Here is a 13,980-nt window from a genome sequence, read left to right on the forward strand (position 1 = left end):
TAGTAGGGATGGGGTTTCACCATGTTGGCCAGGCTAGTCTCAAACTTCTGACCTCAGGTGATCCACCTGCCTCAGCCTCCCAAAGTGCTGGGATTATAGGTGTGAGCCACCGTGCCCGACTGATTCCTTTGCTTTCTCGTTGAAGTTGTGGATTTACTCACCAATTGCTTTATATAGTGAGGTTGCCTTACTCATGATCCAAGGTAATGGGTTTTCTATCAGAATTGTTCAAGTGCACCAAGTTGACTTTCAGAAAGCCGGAGGGTAGATTTTCCAACTTTTGTTTTTAGTGAAGGAACTCTTTTTCAAGTAACACTGTGCAGAAGGCCTAAGCGCCAGTCCCACAGAAGTAGAGCTGCTCTGGTTTGTTTGGGACTGGTAGAGACGCCGAGCCCTGCTACTCCAGGTTTGCACTGTGCAGTGGAAAGTCTGTTAGACTTGGATGACTTGGGAGGGCCCTTCTGACGCTAAAATTGTATAATTCTAGGAGGAGACTTGGCATAATAATTAAGGTTTACTTCTCTAACTTGTTCAGTAGCTTTTTAAAAAATTGCTTTCTGCATTTATTCTTTCCTTTAGTTACTTAAGATGGCCCAGGGCCGAAGGGCAGAGACTGAGCATTATGAAGAAATTGAAGACTATGATTACAACAACCCTAACGACACCTCCAACTTCTGCCCTGGATTACAGGTGAAGGGGGAAAGGGGCTGTGTCCTCCCTTCTAAGCCAGGGAGTCATTTTTCTCTGCTTCCCATGTCCCCACTTTATATGGCGGGAGACGGTTGGAAATTTTGAATCCAATAGAGGTTTTCTGGGTGAAGGGTCTGCCGTCCACCCAGTGCTGGGAGCTGAGCAGAGTCGAGGAAACAGCCTCACCCTCGGCCTGCCCTACCTCACATGCTACATGCAGGAAGCAAATGGCCACACTGGAGTGAATGCGTCAGCACGTGAATGAGTGTTTAGCCTCTGCTACAAAGTACTAATATTGGCTGTTGTGGGATTTCAAAGGAATATAAACACTTTGTCCTCTTATGAGCTAGTATTTTGGCCAGGTAGACAAAACACATAGACATGTGGAGGTGGTGTGATCTGGTGTGGCAAAAAATAAGTCTTCGGGGTGTATCTCCAATGACCAGGTTTCTAGCTCTGAATGTAGTTCTCATATTGCAAGCTTGTTGTGAACTTGTACAAGCCATCCCCGATCTTTAGATCATGGTTTAGACTAAAGAATGTCCATATCCCTTCTCTGAGTCTACTGATGAGATGGCTGATACAGGTAACAGAAACTGGAAAAATAGGCTTCATCTGTGCCCCTGTATGTGGAAAGGGAGAAAAGAACTGGAAAAAAAATTTATTCACCTTATATTCTTACTTGGAAGAGAGTTAGACTGTTATATTTTAGTGAAAATCCAGACTGACCTTTTGACCAGTGCTTCTCAAACTTTAACTTATATACAGATCACCCAGGGAGCCTATTTAAAGACTGACTCCTGACCTGTGTCCCCCAGCCCCACCCCTGCCCCTAGATACTGATACATTCACTCTGGATATGATCCCGAAAATGACTTTCTCACTGGTTTCTGGGTGGTACCCCTGCTACTGACCAGATGGCCCCAGGAATCTCCTGTGCTTTCCTTGGGTGATATGTGCAGGTCATATCTCTGGTATTTGAGGAATGTTTTCTGTAAAATGAAATCCTAAATCAGTTAGAAGCTGAAGGGGGGACATAGTGGCAATTATGATTATTGAATTTCTTTTAACTCCTGCTCAAAGGGTCTTAGGTTGATAACAGACACCTCTCTAATAGGGGTTTATGTAAAACAGGATGACAATTAGGGACACTGAGAAGTTCATCGCAGTGTAACTCACTCAGTGAACTATCAGGTGGTCTCTTCTTGCTTCGTAAACACAGAGTCTATTTCAGGGGTGTTTCTAAGCTCCTCTGGCAGCTTCCACCAAACTCAAAGAGCTGTTTCTTGCCCAGGCTGCCGACAGTGATGATGAAGATTCTGATGACTTATTTGTGGGACCAGTTGGGAACTCTGACCTCTCACCTTATCCTTGCCATCCACCTAAGACAGCACAACAGAATGGTGACACTCCGGAAGCCCAAGGATTAGACATCACAACATATGGGGAGTCAAACCTGGTAGCCGAGCCTCAGAAGGTACGGATGAAACAGCAGAGAATTACATTGTTTGCCTGAAGTCTGTGTAATTGCCTCTTATATGAGAGTCGTGTCAGTCTGAGCTTGTTTTCTTCTCAATTTTAACCTGTTGTTCTGAGTTTTAATAGGTTGTGAGAGTGAGTTGATGCTAATTAGGTTGTGTGGAACTGACCATCTCTCCAAAGACCTTGAAAAGACAACTGGGGAAGAACTGGTCACCCAAATAAGGCATATGAATGAAGGCTGCAGGCAGAGAATATAAATTTATATGCTAATTCAGCAAGGCTAGCTAGCTGTGTGGCTCTGAAAAATCTTGGCCCAATTCAGTTTGTATTAAATTATCATGCATTAAACATTTATCTCTTCCGTACCAGCTGGAAGGCTTTATGCTTGCCTTAGTGTTTGATTCACTTATCTCTTTTACACTCTGGAATTCCAGTTAGCCTTAATGTAGACTGCAGTTGATCGAAAAGAAATTAGATTTGATATGAGGGGATCTGTTTAGTGTCCAAAGAGAGCTCTGGGCCGGGCACAGTGGCTCACGCCTGTAATCCCAGCACTTGGGGAGGCCAGGGCGGGCGGATCACGAGGTCAGGAGTTCGAGACCAGCATGGCCAACACAGTGAAACCCCGTCTCTAATAAAAATACAAAAATTAGCTGGGTGTGGTGGCAGGTGCCTGTAATCCCAGCTACTCTGGAGACTGAGGCAGGAGAATCATTTGAACCTGGGAGGCAGAGGTTGCAGTGAGCCGAGATCATGCCATTGCACTTCAACCTGGGCAACAGGGTGAGACTCCGTCCCCAAAAAAAAAAAAAAAAAGGTTTGAGACCAGCATGGCCAAAATGGTGAAACACCGTCTCTACTAAAAATACAAAAATTAGTGGGTACCTGTAATCCCAGCTCCTTGGGAGGCTCAGGCTGGAGAATCACTTGAACCCAGGAGGCGGAGGTTGCAGTGAGCTGGGATTGCACCACTGCCATCCAGCCTGGGTGACAAGAGCAAAACTCCGTCTCAGAAAAAAACAAAAACAAAACAAAACAAAAAAAACCAACAACAACAACAAAAAACAGAGATTTCTGTAGCTCCTTGGTTGAAATTGGATTCCTTCTTTAGTTGAACTCCAGACCTTTGTTTTTACAATGGGTTAATGGTAAAAGTTTATTTATTCTGCTTAGTTTTACTCTGTCATATACCTATTTCAGGTAAATAAAATTGAAATTCACTATGCCAAGACTGCCAAAAAGATGGACATGAAGAAGTTGAAGCAGAGCATGTGGAGTCTGCTGACAGCGCTCTCCGGAAAGGAGGCAGATGCAGAGGTCAGATGCTCTGCCTGTTCTCTAGGTGCCCAGCATGCGGGAGGGGAGTGGTTGATGTCTACTGCCGAAGACACCACGATTTGGGCAATGCCTCCAAGGCAGAAATGTTCATTCAAAAATACAGAGAGCTGGGCATGGTGGCTCACGTGTGTGATCCCAGCACTTGGGGAGGCTGAAGTGGGAAGATCACTTGAGCCCAGGAGTTTGAGGTTACAGTGAGCTATGATACGATCGTACCACTACACTCCAGTCTGGGCAACAGAGAGAGATCCTTGAAAAACAAAACAAAAATACATGGAAGACATCCTGCCTCTAAGAGAGAAATGAACCAAGTGTACAAGCAGGCAAGTCACACAGACTGTGATACAAATAGCAGACTAGTGTGTAAGGCATGATTCAGCCTTGCTGGTAATCAAAAAAGACAAGTGAAGCAATCTCGATGCTACTGTAAAACAGCAGCAGGTTCAGTAATTCAACTGTTTTCCATTAGTGAGGAGGGAAATTTGGAGTCCTCATTCACTGCTGGTACAGTTTAAGTTGCTATATGCTATGAAATGTTTAAACCCTTTAATCTAATAATTCTGATTTCAGGAATGTATTCTCAGTAGGAAGATAGTGGAAAAGTAATTATTATACTGTCAGATTCTGCTTCTCCTTCAGAACAAGCTGAAACCTTGATTAACCTGGTCCATCTCAATGAAAGGAAGTATCAGTTAATTAGAATCCTTCCCTCTTTCTGATTCCTTCTTCTCAGGTAATGTTCTGAGTTTAGACCTTCTGTAGCTGAGAAATGAAAACTGATAAGTTGATTGAGGGCCCTAAGCTGGATATGAGAGAAAGCTTCAGTCATATTTATAAACTTTTATCAACTGGAACAGAATGCAAGCATGTGTCTTTGTCTTAAGTGGAAAGTTTGACTTTACTTTTCAGTGTGAATTTTGTGCTGCCCTTAGCAGTGCAGTCCAGTTGAAGCTACAAGTAATCATGGCTTTGGCTGGGCACAGTGGCTCACACCTGTAATCCCAGCAGGTGTGAGGCCGAGGTGGGTGGATCATGAGGTCAGGCGTTCAAAACCAGCCTGGCCAACATGGTGAAACCCCGTCTCTACTAAAAAAAAAATAATAATAATAACCAGGAATGGTGGTGGGTGGTGGGCATCTGTAATCCCAGCTACTCAGGAGGCTGAGACAGGAGAATCACCTGAACCCAGGAGGCAGAGGTTGCAGTGAGCCGAGATCGCGCCACTGCACTCTAGTCTGGCGACAGAGCGAGACTCCCTCTCAAAAAACAAAAAAATCATGGCTTTTTATTACTGTTTTTTTTTTTCTTGTTTGTTTTCAGAGCACCCTAGGACACCTTTGCAGTGTCTCCTTTACTAGGGTGATGCTGACCATTGACATCCATGTTCATCACAATGTCATTAGAGCAGGACTGAGACACTGGTTCCCTTTGTAGATCCTTTTTCTTCAAAATAACTAAGAAATTTGTTTTCATTTCATTTAGGTATAGACTTTTTGGTGATACAGCTTTATTTTTGTTGCTCTTTTTTTTTTTTTTCTTGAGACGGAGTCTTTCTCTGTTGCCCAGGCTAGAGTGCAGTGGCGCTATCTCAGCCCACTGCAAGCTCTGCCTCCCAGGTTCACTCCTGCCTCAGCCTCCCAAGTAGCTGGGACTACAGGCTCCCACCACAACGCCCGGCTAATTTTTTTGTATTTTTAATAGAGACAGGGTTTCACGGTGTTAGCCAGGATGGTCTCGATCTCCTGACCTCGTGATCCACCCGCCTCGGCCACTTAAAGTGCTGGGATTACAGGCGTGAGCCACCACGCCCAGCCTTTTGTTGCTCTTTCAAAAGTACACTAGCCCTAACTGTCCGACGTGTAAATGTGCTTCTGTTAGGCAAACCACAGGGAAGCTGGAAAAGAAGGGGCCCTGGCAGAAGTGGCTGACAAGAAGATGCTCAGCGGGCTCACGAAGGACCTGCAGAGAAGGTGCGGGCTGGCAGGCGGGGGCTTTGTGGGGGCTCACCTGCTCTCCTCTGAGCTGTCCGCGTGGCGGGCCCTCCACACACACACACACAACCTGTTTCCTATGACCCTTGTAGTGGCTGTTCTGTTTTCTCTCTGTGTTGATAGATAAGTTAATACAGACCAACTTTAAAAAAGGTGTTTTTCAGTGCCAGTGGTCAGAGTCTAACAGGAGATATTTTATCTCAAATAAGAAACTAGAAAAATCTGCTTATAAAATGCATCTGAAAGATTTGTTTCTCATTAGTTTAGTCATTGTTTGTGTGAATTATTCATACTTGATGAATGAGCCTTTGTTCTAACAGTTGCAGTGACCTAAACACTTGCCCCTTTCTTTCCAGCCTGCCCCCTGTCATGGCTCAGAACCTCTCCATACCTCTGGCTTTTGCCTGTCTCCTACATTTAGCCAATGAAAAGGTAGGTAATTAAGGTAAGCATGGGAGTATTAGAGTATTCCCTGTTTATGTCAAGTCATTTAGCTTTTTATTTGATCTTGCATGGGCTACCATAGGATTTCTTAAATACCGTGACTTGTGTAGGACCTTCAACCCAAATAATTAGCCAGGCACCTAGAAGTAACTTAGGAAAAACCCATTAGGTTCGATTAGCAATGAAAATGAACCCAAATGGTAAGATTTTAGATGACGGAATTGTGATCGGTGAGTTCCCCAACCTAAGAACACGATATGCTTTTACTTCACTGGGTGTCAAAGACTTTAAAGGCCAAAGCCTGGTTGTACCAAAGTCAAGACATATGGGAGACATGGCAGAGGAAAGAGGAGAGAGATGAGGATGGAAAGAAAACAGTTGCAGAAAGAGAAGAGTACGTTTGGGCGTCGCTGAGCACTTGGTATCCATTAGGGTCCCCAGCCAGCTGATGACAGCGCAGCCTTTGGCACCTGCAGTAGAGGCTATGGGCTGGGCTACAGCGTGTGCGGCAAGCACCACCCTGGGGCTGGGGCACCATGGCCATGGTGTGCACTGTCACTGTCAGCTCCCCAGGAGGAGGGGTGGGCACTGGTGTGCAGGTACTGTCTGAATGCCAAAGTGTGGTTTTCGAGGGTGATTATGGGAATGGAATGGTAGCAAAAATGGGGTGCTGGTGGAAGCAGCCAGGATTTCCTATGTGCCAACATGTGACCTCTGGCCTCCTAGTGAAATCGAGCAGTGAGGACTAGCTCCATTTTCCACGTCTCACTCTGCTTCAGAGAGAGGTTGCCCTGGCCTGTGTGGCACAGCCATCAGCCAGTCCCAGTGACCTACCACTGGAAGTCAGAGACCAGTTTTTCTCTTGTCAATACCTTGCTTAGCTCACAACCTCCTGAAGAAGAAGAAACTGTTTGGTTAGCAGAAGCTAGTTTTGATTCTGGGTGGGGAACAGGCGCAGAAGAGCCACTGGGCCAGGACCAAGTGCTGTATGCCTCCGACGACTGTGCTGACCACTGGGCTCGTAACCACCAGTCTGGGTGTTCAAACCTGAGGCCTAAACAAAAGAGCCCAGCCTAGTTCCCAAGAAGGAACGATTGTGCATCAGAGCCCGTGGGAATGGTTTTAACCCAGGAATGCTGAACTTGCATGGCTGCTGTTGGGGGGGCAGTAAGACGGTGACCGGTGACTGTGGAGAGAGGACGTGCCCCGTTCACAAGCCTATGAAGGCAGACATGCCCGTGGTTATAGGAGATGGTAGTTCCTATACCTGACACATCCTAAGGTATCTGATGTCACATGCAAACTATGTGAAGAGAGAATGACTAAGAAAATAAAAAATTAAAAAATATACTATTATCATTGTTCTGACAAATTCACAAGTGGCTCTGCTGAGGATACACCATCTGAGGTGGGTGGTGTGCAGGCCATCCATCTGTCTGACTTGAGAAGTGTCGGGGGAGGCCTGGAATCTCATTCACACACCATCTTGGTGGAAATAGGTGCCGGTGACTCTCCCACATGGGTGCTGGTCTCCTAGCACACCAGGCTCCTAGGCTGGTCTCCAAAGCTCAGAAACCCTTCTGAGTCCAATTTAAGAGTGTTACTGCCTTCGCTCATCAGCCCCAGCCTGAAGGTCAGAGTGCTTCTCTGGGCTGTGTGTCTCCACAGAAACCTGCCTTGAGAGAGCGACTTGATGGTCCTCACTTGTTTCTTAAGGAGCAGGCCAGGACAACGCTGCTAAGATACATTAGTGACTCTGCGGCTTCACTGAGGTTGTTTTCACTGAGGCCGTGCTGCTCCGACCCCAGCTCTGCACCCCTGCCCTCAGTAGCAGTCCAGCCTCGTTCATTTTGCCGTGATCAAGTCTTGTTTTAAGGGTCCCCGAGCTCTTGGGGTTTGAAGAATGACTTGTGAGGCTGAGCACCAAGGCCATTGCTGGGGCCTGGCTTTGGGCTGTTTGAGAAAATGGGGTTGGAACATTGGCCACAACAGTTACTGTGATAATCTACAGGGGGCTGTGATAACTCGGAGCTGAGAGCCACCAAGAGAAATATTCTCAACACTTCACAGCAGAACTTGACCTCCTCTTGGACTTCTTTCTCTCCTTTCACTCCTGTCCGGAGTCTGTTCCCCCACCACTGTGATAACAATCTCCCCTCACGTAGCCAGGCAGGTGTGGGGCTTAGGAGCCGGTGATGGACGGGAGGCCCTCTGCCTTCATGGCTCTGCGTGCCAGCAGTGTGCCACCTCCAGACCCTGAGCTGCAGAAAACCTGCAAGGTGTGACTTGAGCGCTCCGTCTTCAGTGGCAAGGAAAGGTGCGAGTGGCTGTTGAGCCCTGGCACATCCCATCTGCCTCCGGTGCAGAGCCAGGGCAGGCTGGCTGTGGTGAAGTTCATCAGGAAAGGCGTCTCACAGCTGCTTAGTCCTGAGGGAAACACTGCCTGGGGTTGGGGAAGAGCTGGGAGATAGGCAGGGAAAGGCCTGCGCAGAGACTGGCAGGAGGGCACTGCTGTCAGGAACTAATGGAGGGATGGGGCAGTGGGGCAGTGGGGGTGCCTGGAGGAGGTGTGCATGGCCGGGGTTAATACAGTAGTGCCCCTGTTGCCACAATTTCACTTACTATGGTTTCAGTTACCCACAGTCACCCATAGTCTGAAAATACTAAGTGGAAATCCAGAAATAAAGAGTTCGTAAGTTTTAAGTTACAACTGTTCTGAGTAGTGTGATGAAATGTCACAGTGTCCCGCTCCATCCTGCCCGAGATCTGAACTGTCCCTGTGTCCACCGGATCCACACTGCAGACACAGCTCTCTCATTAGTCACTTGGCAGCCATCTCAGTTCCCAGGTCAACTGTTGCGGTACTGCAGTGCTTGTGTTCCACTCCCTCTTACTTGACTTAATTTTTCTATTTTATTATTAGTTATTGTTAATCTCTTACTGTGCCTAATTTATAAACTAAACTTGATCGTAAGTGTATGTGTGTAGGAAAAACGAGGTATGTTTGTGTATACATATATATAAAAATCATGCGTTGTATTTGATTTGGTACTACATGGGTTCAGGCATCCACCAGAGGCCTTGGAACACCCCTCGAGGATGAGGGGGGACGAATGACTATATGTATGTGTTGTGGCCCCTGATGACCTCCCATCTGCCTCCATGAGCATCTTCAGGGCAGACAGCTCAGCTCTTAGGCCCTTTATAGGGGGTGGGTTGCAGGAACCAGAGCCAGAGAAGGCTTGCTTTTCACTTTTTTACCTAAGTCATTTTGTTGTAACAAGGATTGGGAATCAGTTTTTTCATGCAAGTTATACTTGCTATGAAACAGTTTTTCTTATAATCATGGGACAAACTTTCTTTTTTGTAGTCACTATCTTGTAACTGTGATTGGAATTGATGATTCTTTTATTCTCAGTATACCAAAGTCCATGCATGTTTTGCTTCCCTCAGAATCTAAAGCTGGAAGGAACAGAGGACCTCTCTGACGTTCTTGTGAGGCAAGGAGATTGAGTTCACTGTGGAGAAGTCAGGAGGCCCGTCACTTACTCAGCTGCCAGGACAGCCCCAGTCTGGGTGGAAGAAGATGCCATGGGCTTATACCCAGGCTGTAGCCAACTACCAGCGTGCCTGTTTATTTGTTGCCCTTTCCTTCTCTCCGTCACGGTCTGGGTGCCCGCGCCCTGAAGCTCTGCGCTTGACTGATTAAACTTTACTGCCCTGTGGTGACCATCTAGGAGAGGGGAGGGCAGAGCGGGTGAGGGTACTGTTCTGGATCGAGGAAACCTATATCCATTCTTCGTATCAGTGAATAGTTTTAGTCTCCTAAGTTGATCTGTTGTTTTCCAAACTCTACTCTTGTAGGAAATTTTCCAGTGGGCACTGAATGTTGCCCTTGAAGAACGTCCTAATCCATGTACATGAAATACACCATATGTACACTTATAAATGTATATAGAATGCTCAAAAATAAAATTCTTAATAATATAACTGGCAAAATGTTTGAGTGTCCACTAGATGAGTATCAGACCTAGTCCTTACCCTTGAGGGGGATGCAGTCCTGGTAGTTACCCGGGATACCCACACGTCAGTATGAGGCAGAAGACGCCTAAGGGGGATGCAGTCCTGGTAGTTACCCGGGATACCCACAACTCAGATGGTTTGCCTCGGAGGAGAATGGAAGACAGAGATCACTGGCTGGACACTGAGATTGCAAGATTGGGTCCTGCTTAAACCCCAGGATTCTGCTGGAGGGAGCCGGTAGTGATACTCGTCCCTTCTGTACATTGCTTCGTGTAGTGTTCTCAGCATCCTTGGGAGGAACTTACTATTGTGACTCTCATGTTGCAGAGGAGGAAACAGACGCCCAAGGTAGAGTAACTTGCATAAGGGCAGCTGGCTAACTGTCGGGGTGGGCTGGGCCTGGTAATCTGCCTCCGGAGTCTGCTCTCAGCCACGGTGCTCTGTGCTACCTGGGTGGATCATACAGGCTCAGCAGTGGGTGGAGAGCAGTGAGATTCATCTCAGTGAGATTCGTCCATCTCCACAGAATGCAGCACACACGGTACAAGTTCTTCCCCTAACCTCAGAGAAACAGAAGAATTAACTTTGCTTGCAATTTGAAACGATATTATAGATGTTGATCCAGGTAGTTCTGTTACTGGCTGGTCCTGGATCTCTGCCAGAACGCCCGTCACCATTGACTGGCTAAATATAGATCTTGGATATAGGCCAGAAGCAGTGAAGTATATAATTGGCAATTGATCTTGATAATAACTTGCTTCTTAGCCAAAAACCACACAAAACAAAAATAATCCCCTCCCCACAGGAATATGCTTTCCAAATTGTGTCCAAAACATTCCCTGCTCTGTTGCATTGAGAGGGTTAAAGACTTAGCTGTCACACCATGGAACTCTAAAGAGCTTGCTTTAGAAAAAAGAGGGGTGCTGCAGGCGAGAATCCACACTCTGTCTTGCTGGGTCTGAAGCCTCCATCACTTTCCCAGGCCAGGTCAGTGCTGGGCTTCTTGCTCTCCTATCCCTGAGAGTAGACCCAGCTAAGCCCATTCCTTCCCTCAGTCAGCCCCGCTTCTCTATAGTGGGGTCTGAATTACCAGTAAAACTAGAAAGACTGGGACCAAGTGCAGTTGTCCACATCTGTAAATCCTAGTGCTTTGAAAGGAAGAGGCAGGAGGATTGCTTGAAGTCAGGAGTTCGAGACCAGCCTGGGAAAATAGACCCCCATCTTTAAAAAAAATGTTTAAAACTTAGCCAGGCATGGAGGTGTGTGCCTGTAATCCCAGCTACTCAGAAGGCTGAGGTGGGATAATCCCTTGAGCCCAGGAGTTTGAGGCTGCAGTGAGCTATGGTCACACTACTGTATTCCAGCCAGGACAACAGAGTGAGATCCTATCTCAAAAAAAACTGATGAGTTCAATACCAACTTCTTCAATGAAATCCCCTCCCCTTCCTCTGGCTTCTCCTAAGTTTCCCTCATTACGCAGTTGCTGTGGGCTATGTGTGCTGTGGTCTGAATGTTTGTGTCTAAAATTCATGTGTTGAAATCCCCTAATACGTTTGGTATTAAGAGATGGGGCCTTTGGGAGGTGATTAGGTTATGAGGGCAAATTCCTTGCGAATGGGATTAGTGTTCGCTCTTATAAAAGAGGCCTGAGGAAGCTTGTTCACTCCTCTTGCCCATCTACTGTGTAAGGATGCCATGAGAAGGTACCATCTGTGGGCAGTGAGCTCCTCACCAGACACCAGACCTGCTGGCACCTCGATCTTGGACTTGTCAGCCTCTAGAACTGTGAACAATAAACCTGTTTATAAATTAAGCAGTCTAAGTCATTTTGTTATAGCAGCCCAAATTGACTAAGACAGTGGGTATGCAAGATAACTTTATTTTATATAAAATACATTGGGAAGTAGGTATTCCAGGACTGGTGTGACGGTTCCATGAAATTATGAGAGACCGGGGATCCTTCCAGCTCATCCTTCTGTTTCAGTGTGGCTGCTGGAGTCCAGCCATCACATCCATAGTCTAAGCAGCAGGATGAAGGACTGGGGGGAAAGAGAACTGCTGCCCCCTGTTAAATCGGTTTCCTGGGGGTCGATATGAATATTTCCCACCTCAGGATGCCACAAAGGTCCCCACCAGCAAGAAGGCTCCCACCAGATGTGGACTCAACCTGGGACTTTGCAGCCTCCATAACTAACAAATTCTATTGTCAATGACCCAGTTTCAGGTATTCTGTTGTAGGTAACAGAAAACAAACGAATACAAGTGGTAATGTGTCCAGCTAAAAATGTGGGTTCTGTTAAGGTTAAAAGAAAATTTGAGGTAGCCAGCAGTATCTGCCTCAGATGCTGAGAAGCCTCCTGAGACAAGAGCATATACCATGTCCATAACTGAAATTTTAACATTCTCTGCCAAACAGAACCGAATTGAAGGGGAGGAGAATTTGCAAGAGAGAATTGTGGGGTGCTGAGAGAGAATCCATCCAAAGGAAGAGGGAACCAGGCATTACAAATTGAATTGAACCAGGAAGACAGATCTCTGAAGGGGGTTTGTAGTTCCCAGTAAAGTGTGGTACAGCTAGGTGCACTTCCCTGGCCGGACCACCCTATACTGTATGATCCCCCTGGGGAGCAAGAGGCTGCAGGTAACGCTTTGGTGCCCTAGCAATTCTGCTGTGGTACAACTATAGTGGATCACAGGCAGAGTGGGGCATTGGTCCCCTTCTTAGCACAGGACACTGGGCCATTTCAACACCACAAGGATTTGCAGCATCTGTGGCAACCAGTTTGCTGTCCTGGAGCAAGGAAAGGAACTGTTGAGGTTCATTTAAAAATGTTTTTGGGGGGAAGTGGGGATCGTTCATGGGTACCAAAAGAAAAAAAATGAATAAGACCTACTATTTGATAGCACGATGGGGTGACTATAGTCAATAATAAAAATCATCTATTTTAAAACAGAGAATGTAATTGGAAACAGTAAATGCCTGAGGGGATGGATACCCCATTGTCTGTGATGTGCTTATTTCACATTGCATGCCTGTGTCAAAATATCTCATGTACCCCACAAATATATGCACCTACTATGTACCCATAACAATTTAAAAAATAATAAAATGAAAAAAAAAATTGTCTTTATTTTGCCTTCCATTTTTTTGAGATAGAGTCTCGCTCTGTCGCCCAGGCTGGAGTGCAGTGGCGCGATCTTGGCTCACTAAGCTCCGCCTCCCGGGTTCACACCATTGTCCTGCCTCAGCCTCTCAAGTAGCTGGGACTACAGGCACCCGCCACCATGCCCAGGTATTTTCTTTTTTGTATTTTTAGTAGAGATGGAGTTTCACCGTGTTAGCCAGGATGGTCTCGATCTCCTGACCTCGTGGTCTGCCCACCTCAGCCTCCCAAAGTGCTGGGATTACAGGCCGCCTTCATCTTTGAAGGATAGCTTTACTGGATGTAGAGTACTTGGTCGATAGTTTTTTCCTTTGGCATTTGTCTTCCAATGTCTTCTGGCTTCCATAGTTTCTGAAGAAAGGTCGACATATACTCTTATTACTATTCCTTTGTATGTAATTGCTGTTTGTTTGTTTGTTTTTTTCCCTCAGACTGCTTTCAAGATCTTTTCTATATCTTTGGCTTTCATCAGTTTATCAGTTTAACTATCACATATCTAGGAGTAATTCTCTTTGTGTTTATTTACTTAGGATTTCTTGAGCTTCTCAGATCAGAGAATTAATACAGTGAGTTCTCATGGTAGCCATGTTCTATAAAGTCTCCGCAAGCACAGAATTTGCAAATGCTGAGCCACTGCTCCTAGGTGAGATACAGGGTTAGCTTCCTATGAGCCTCTGGTCAAAACATTTTCGTCAACTGGTTAACACATAACCTTGTTTTATGTCTGCTCCTATTTAAAGACATTTAATATATCTTACAAAGTATAGGCAGTATTTATTAAAACAAAACACTAGCCAAGAAAGGTTTAACATTTTCCTGACCATGGGTAACATGACTGTACATTTATT

General features: G+C 46.0%; 1 protein-coding gene across 4 annotated transcripts in view; it reads left to right on the top strand.

Moving 5' to 3' along the window:
- Positions 1-9,937, top strand: part of NCAPH (non-SMC condensin I complex subunit H) — a 36,274-nt gene extending 26,337 nt beyond the window's left edge. For 2 of the 4 annotated variants that reach the window (XM_008007974.3, XM_008007972.3), the window contains exons 13-18: positions 580-690; positions 1,985-2,167; positions 3,373-3,489; positions 5,389-5,480; positions 5,858-5,933; positions 9,399-9,937. In XM_008007974.3, the coding sequence (XP_008006165.2) occupies positions 580-690; positions 1,985-2,167; positions 3,373-3,489; positions 5,389-5,480; positions 5,858-5,933; positions 9,399-9,458 (639 nt within the window). In that variant the 3' untranslated portion in view covers positions 9,459-9,937. Of the gene's footprint in view, positions 1-579; positions 691-1,984; positions 2,168-3,372; positions 3,490-5,388; positions 5,481-5,857; positions 5,947-9,398 lie in introns of all 4 variants that reach the window. The other 2 variants (XM_073023191.1, XM_008007973.3) reach the window with 2 other exon arrangements.
- The last annotated feature ends 4,043 nt before the right edge of the window (positions 9,938-13,980 follow it).

This window comes from Chlorocebus sabaeus, chromosome 14 (assembly GCF_047675955.1).
Source record: "Chlorocebus sabaeus isolate Y175 chromosome 14, mChlSab1.0.hap1, whole genome shotgun sequence".
Taxonomy (NCBI): domain Eukaryota; kingdom Metazoa; phylum Chordata; class Mammalia; order Primates; family Cercopithecidae; genus Chlorocebus; species Chlorocebus sabaeus.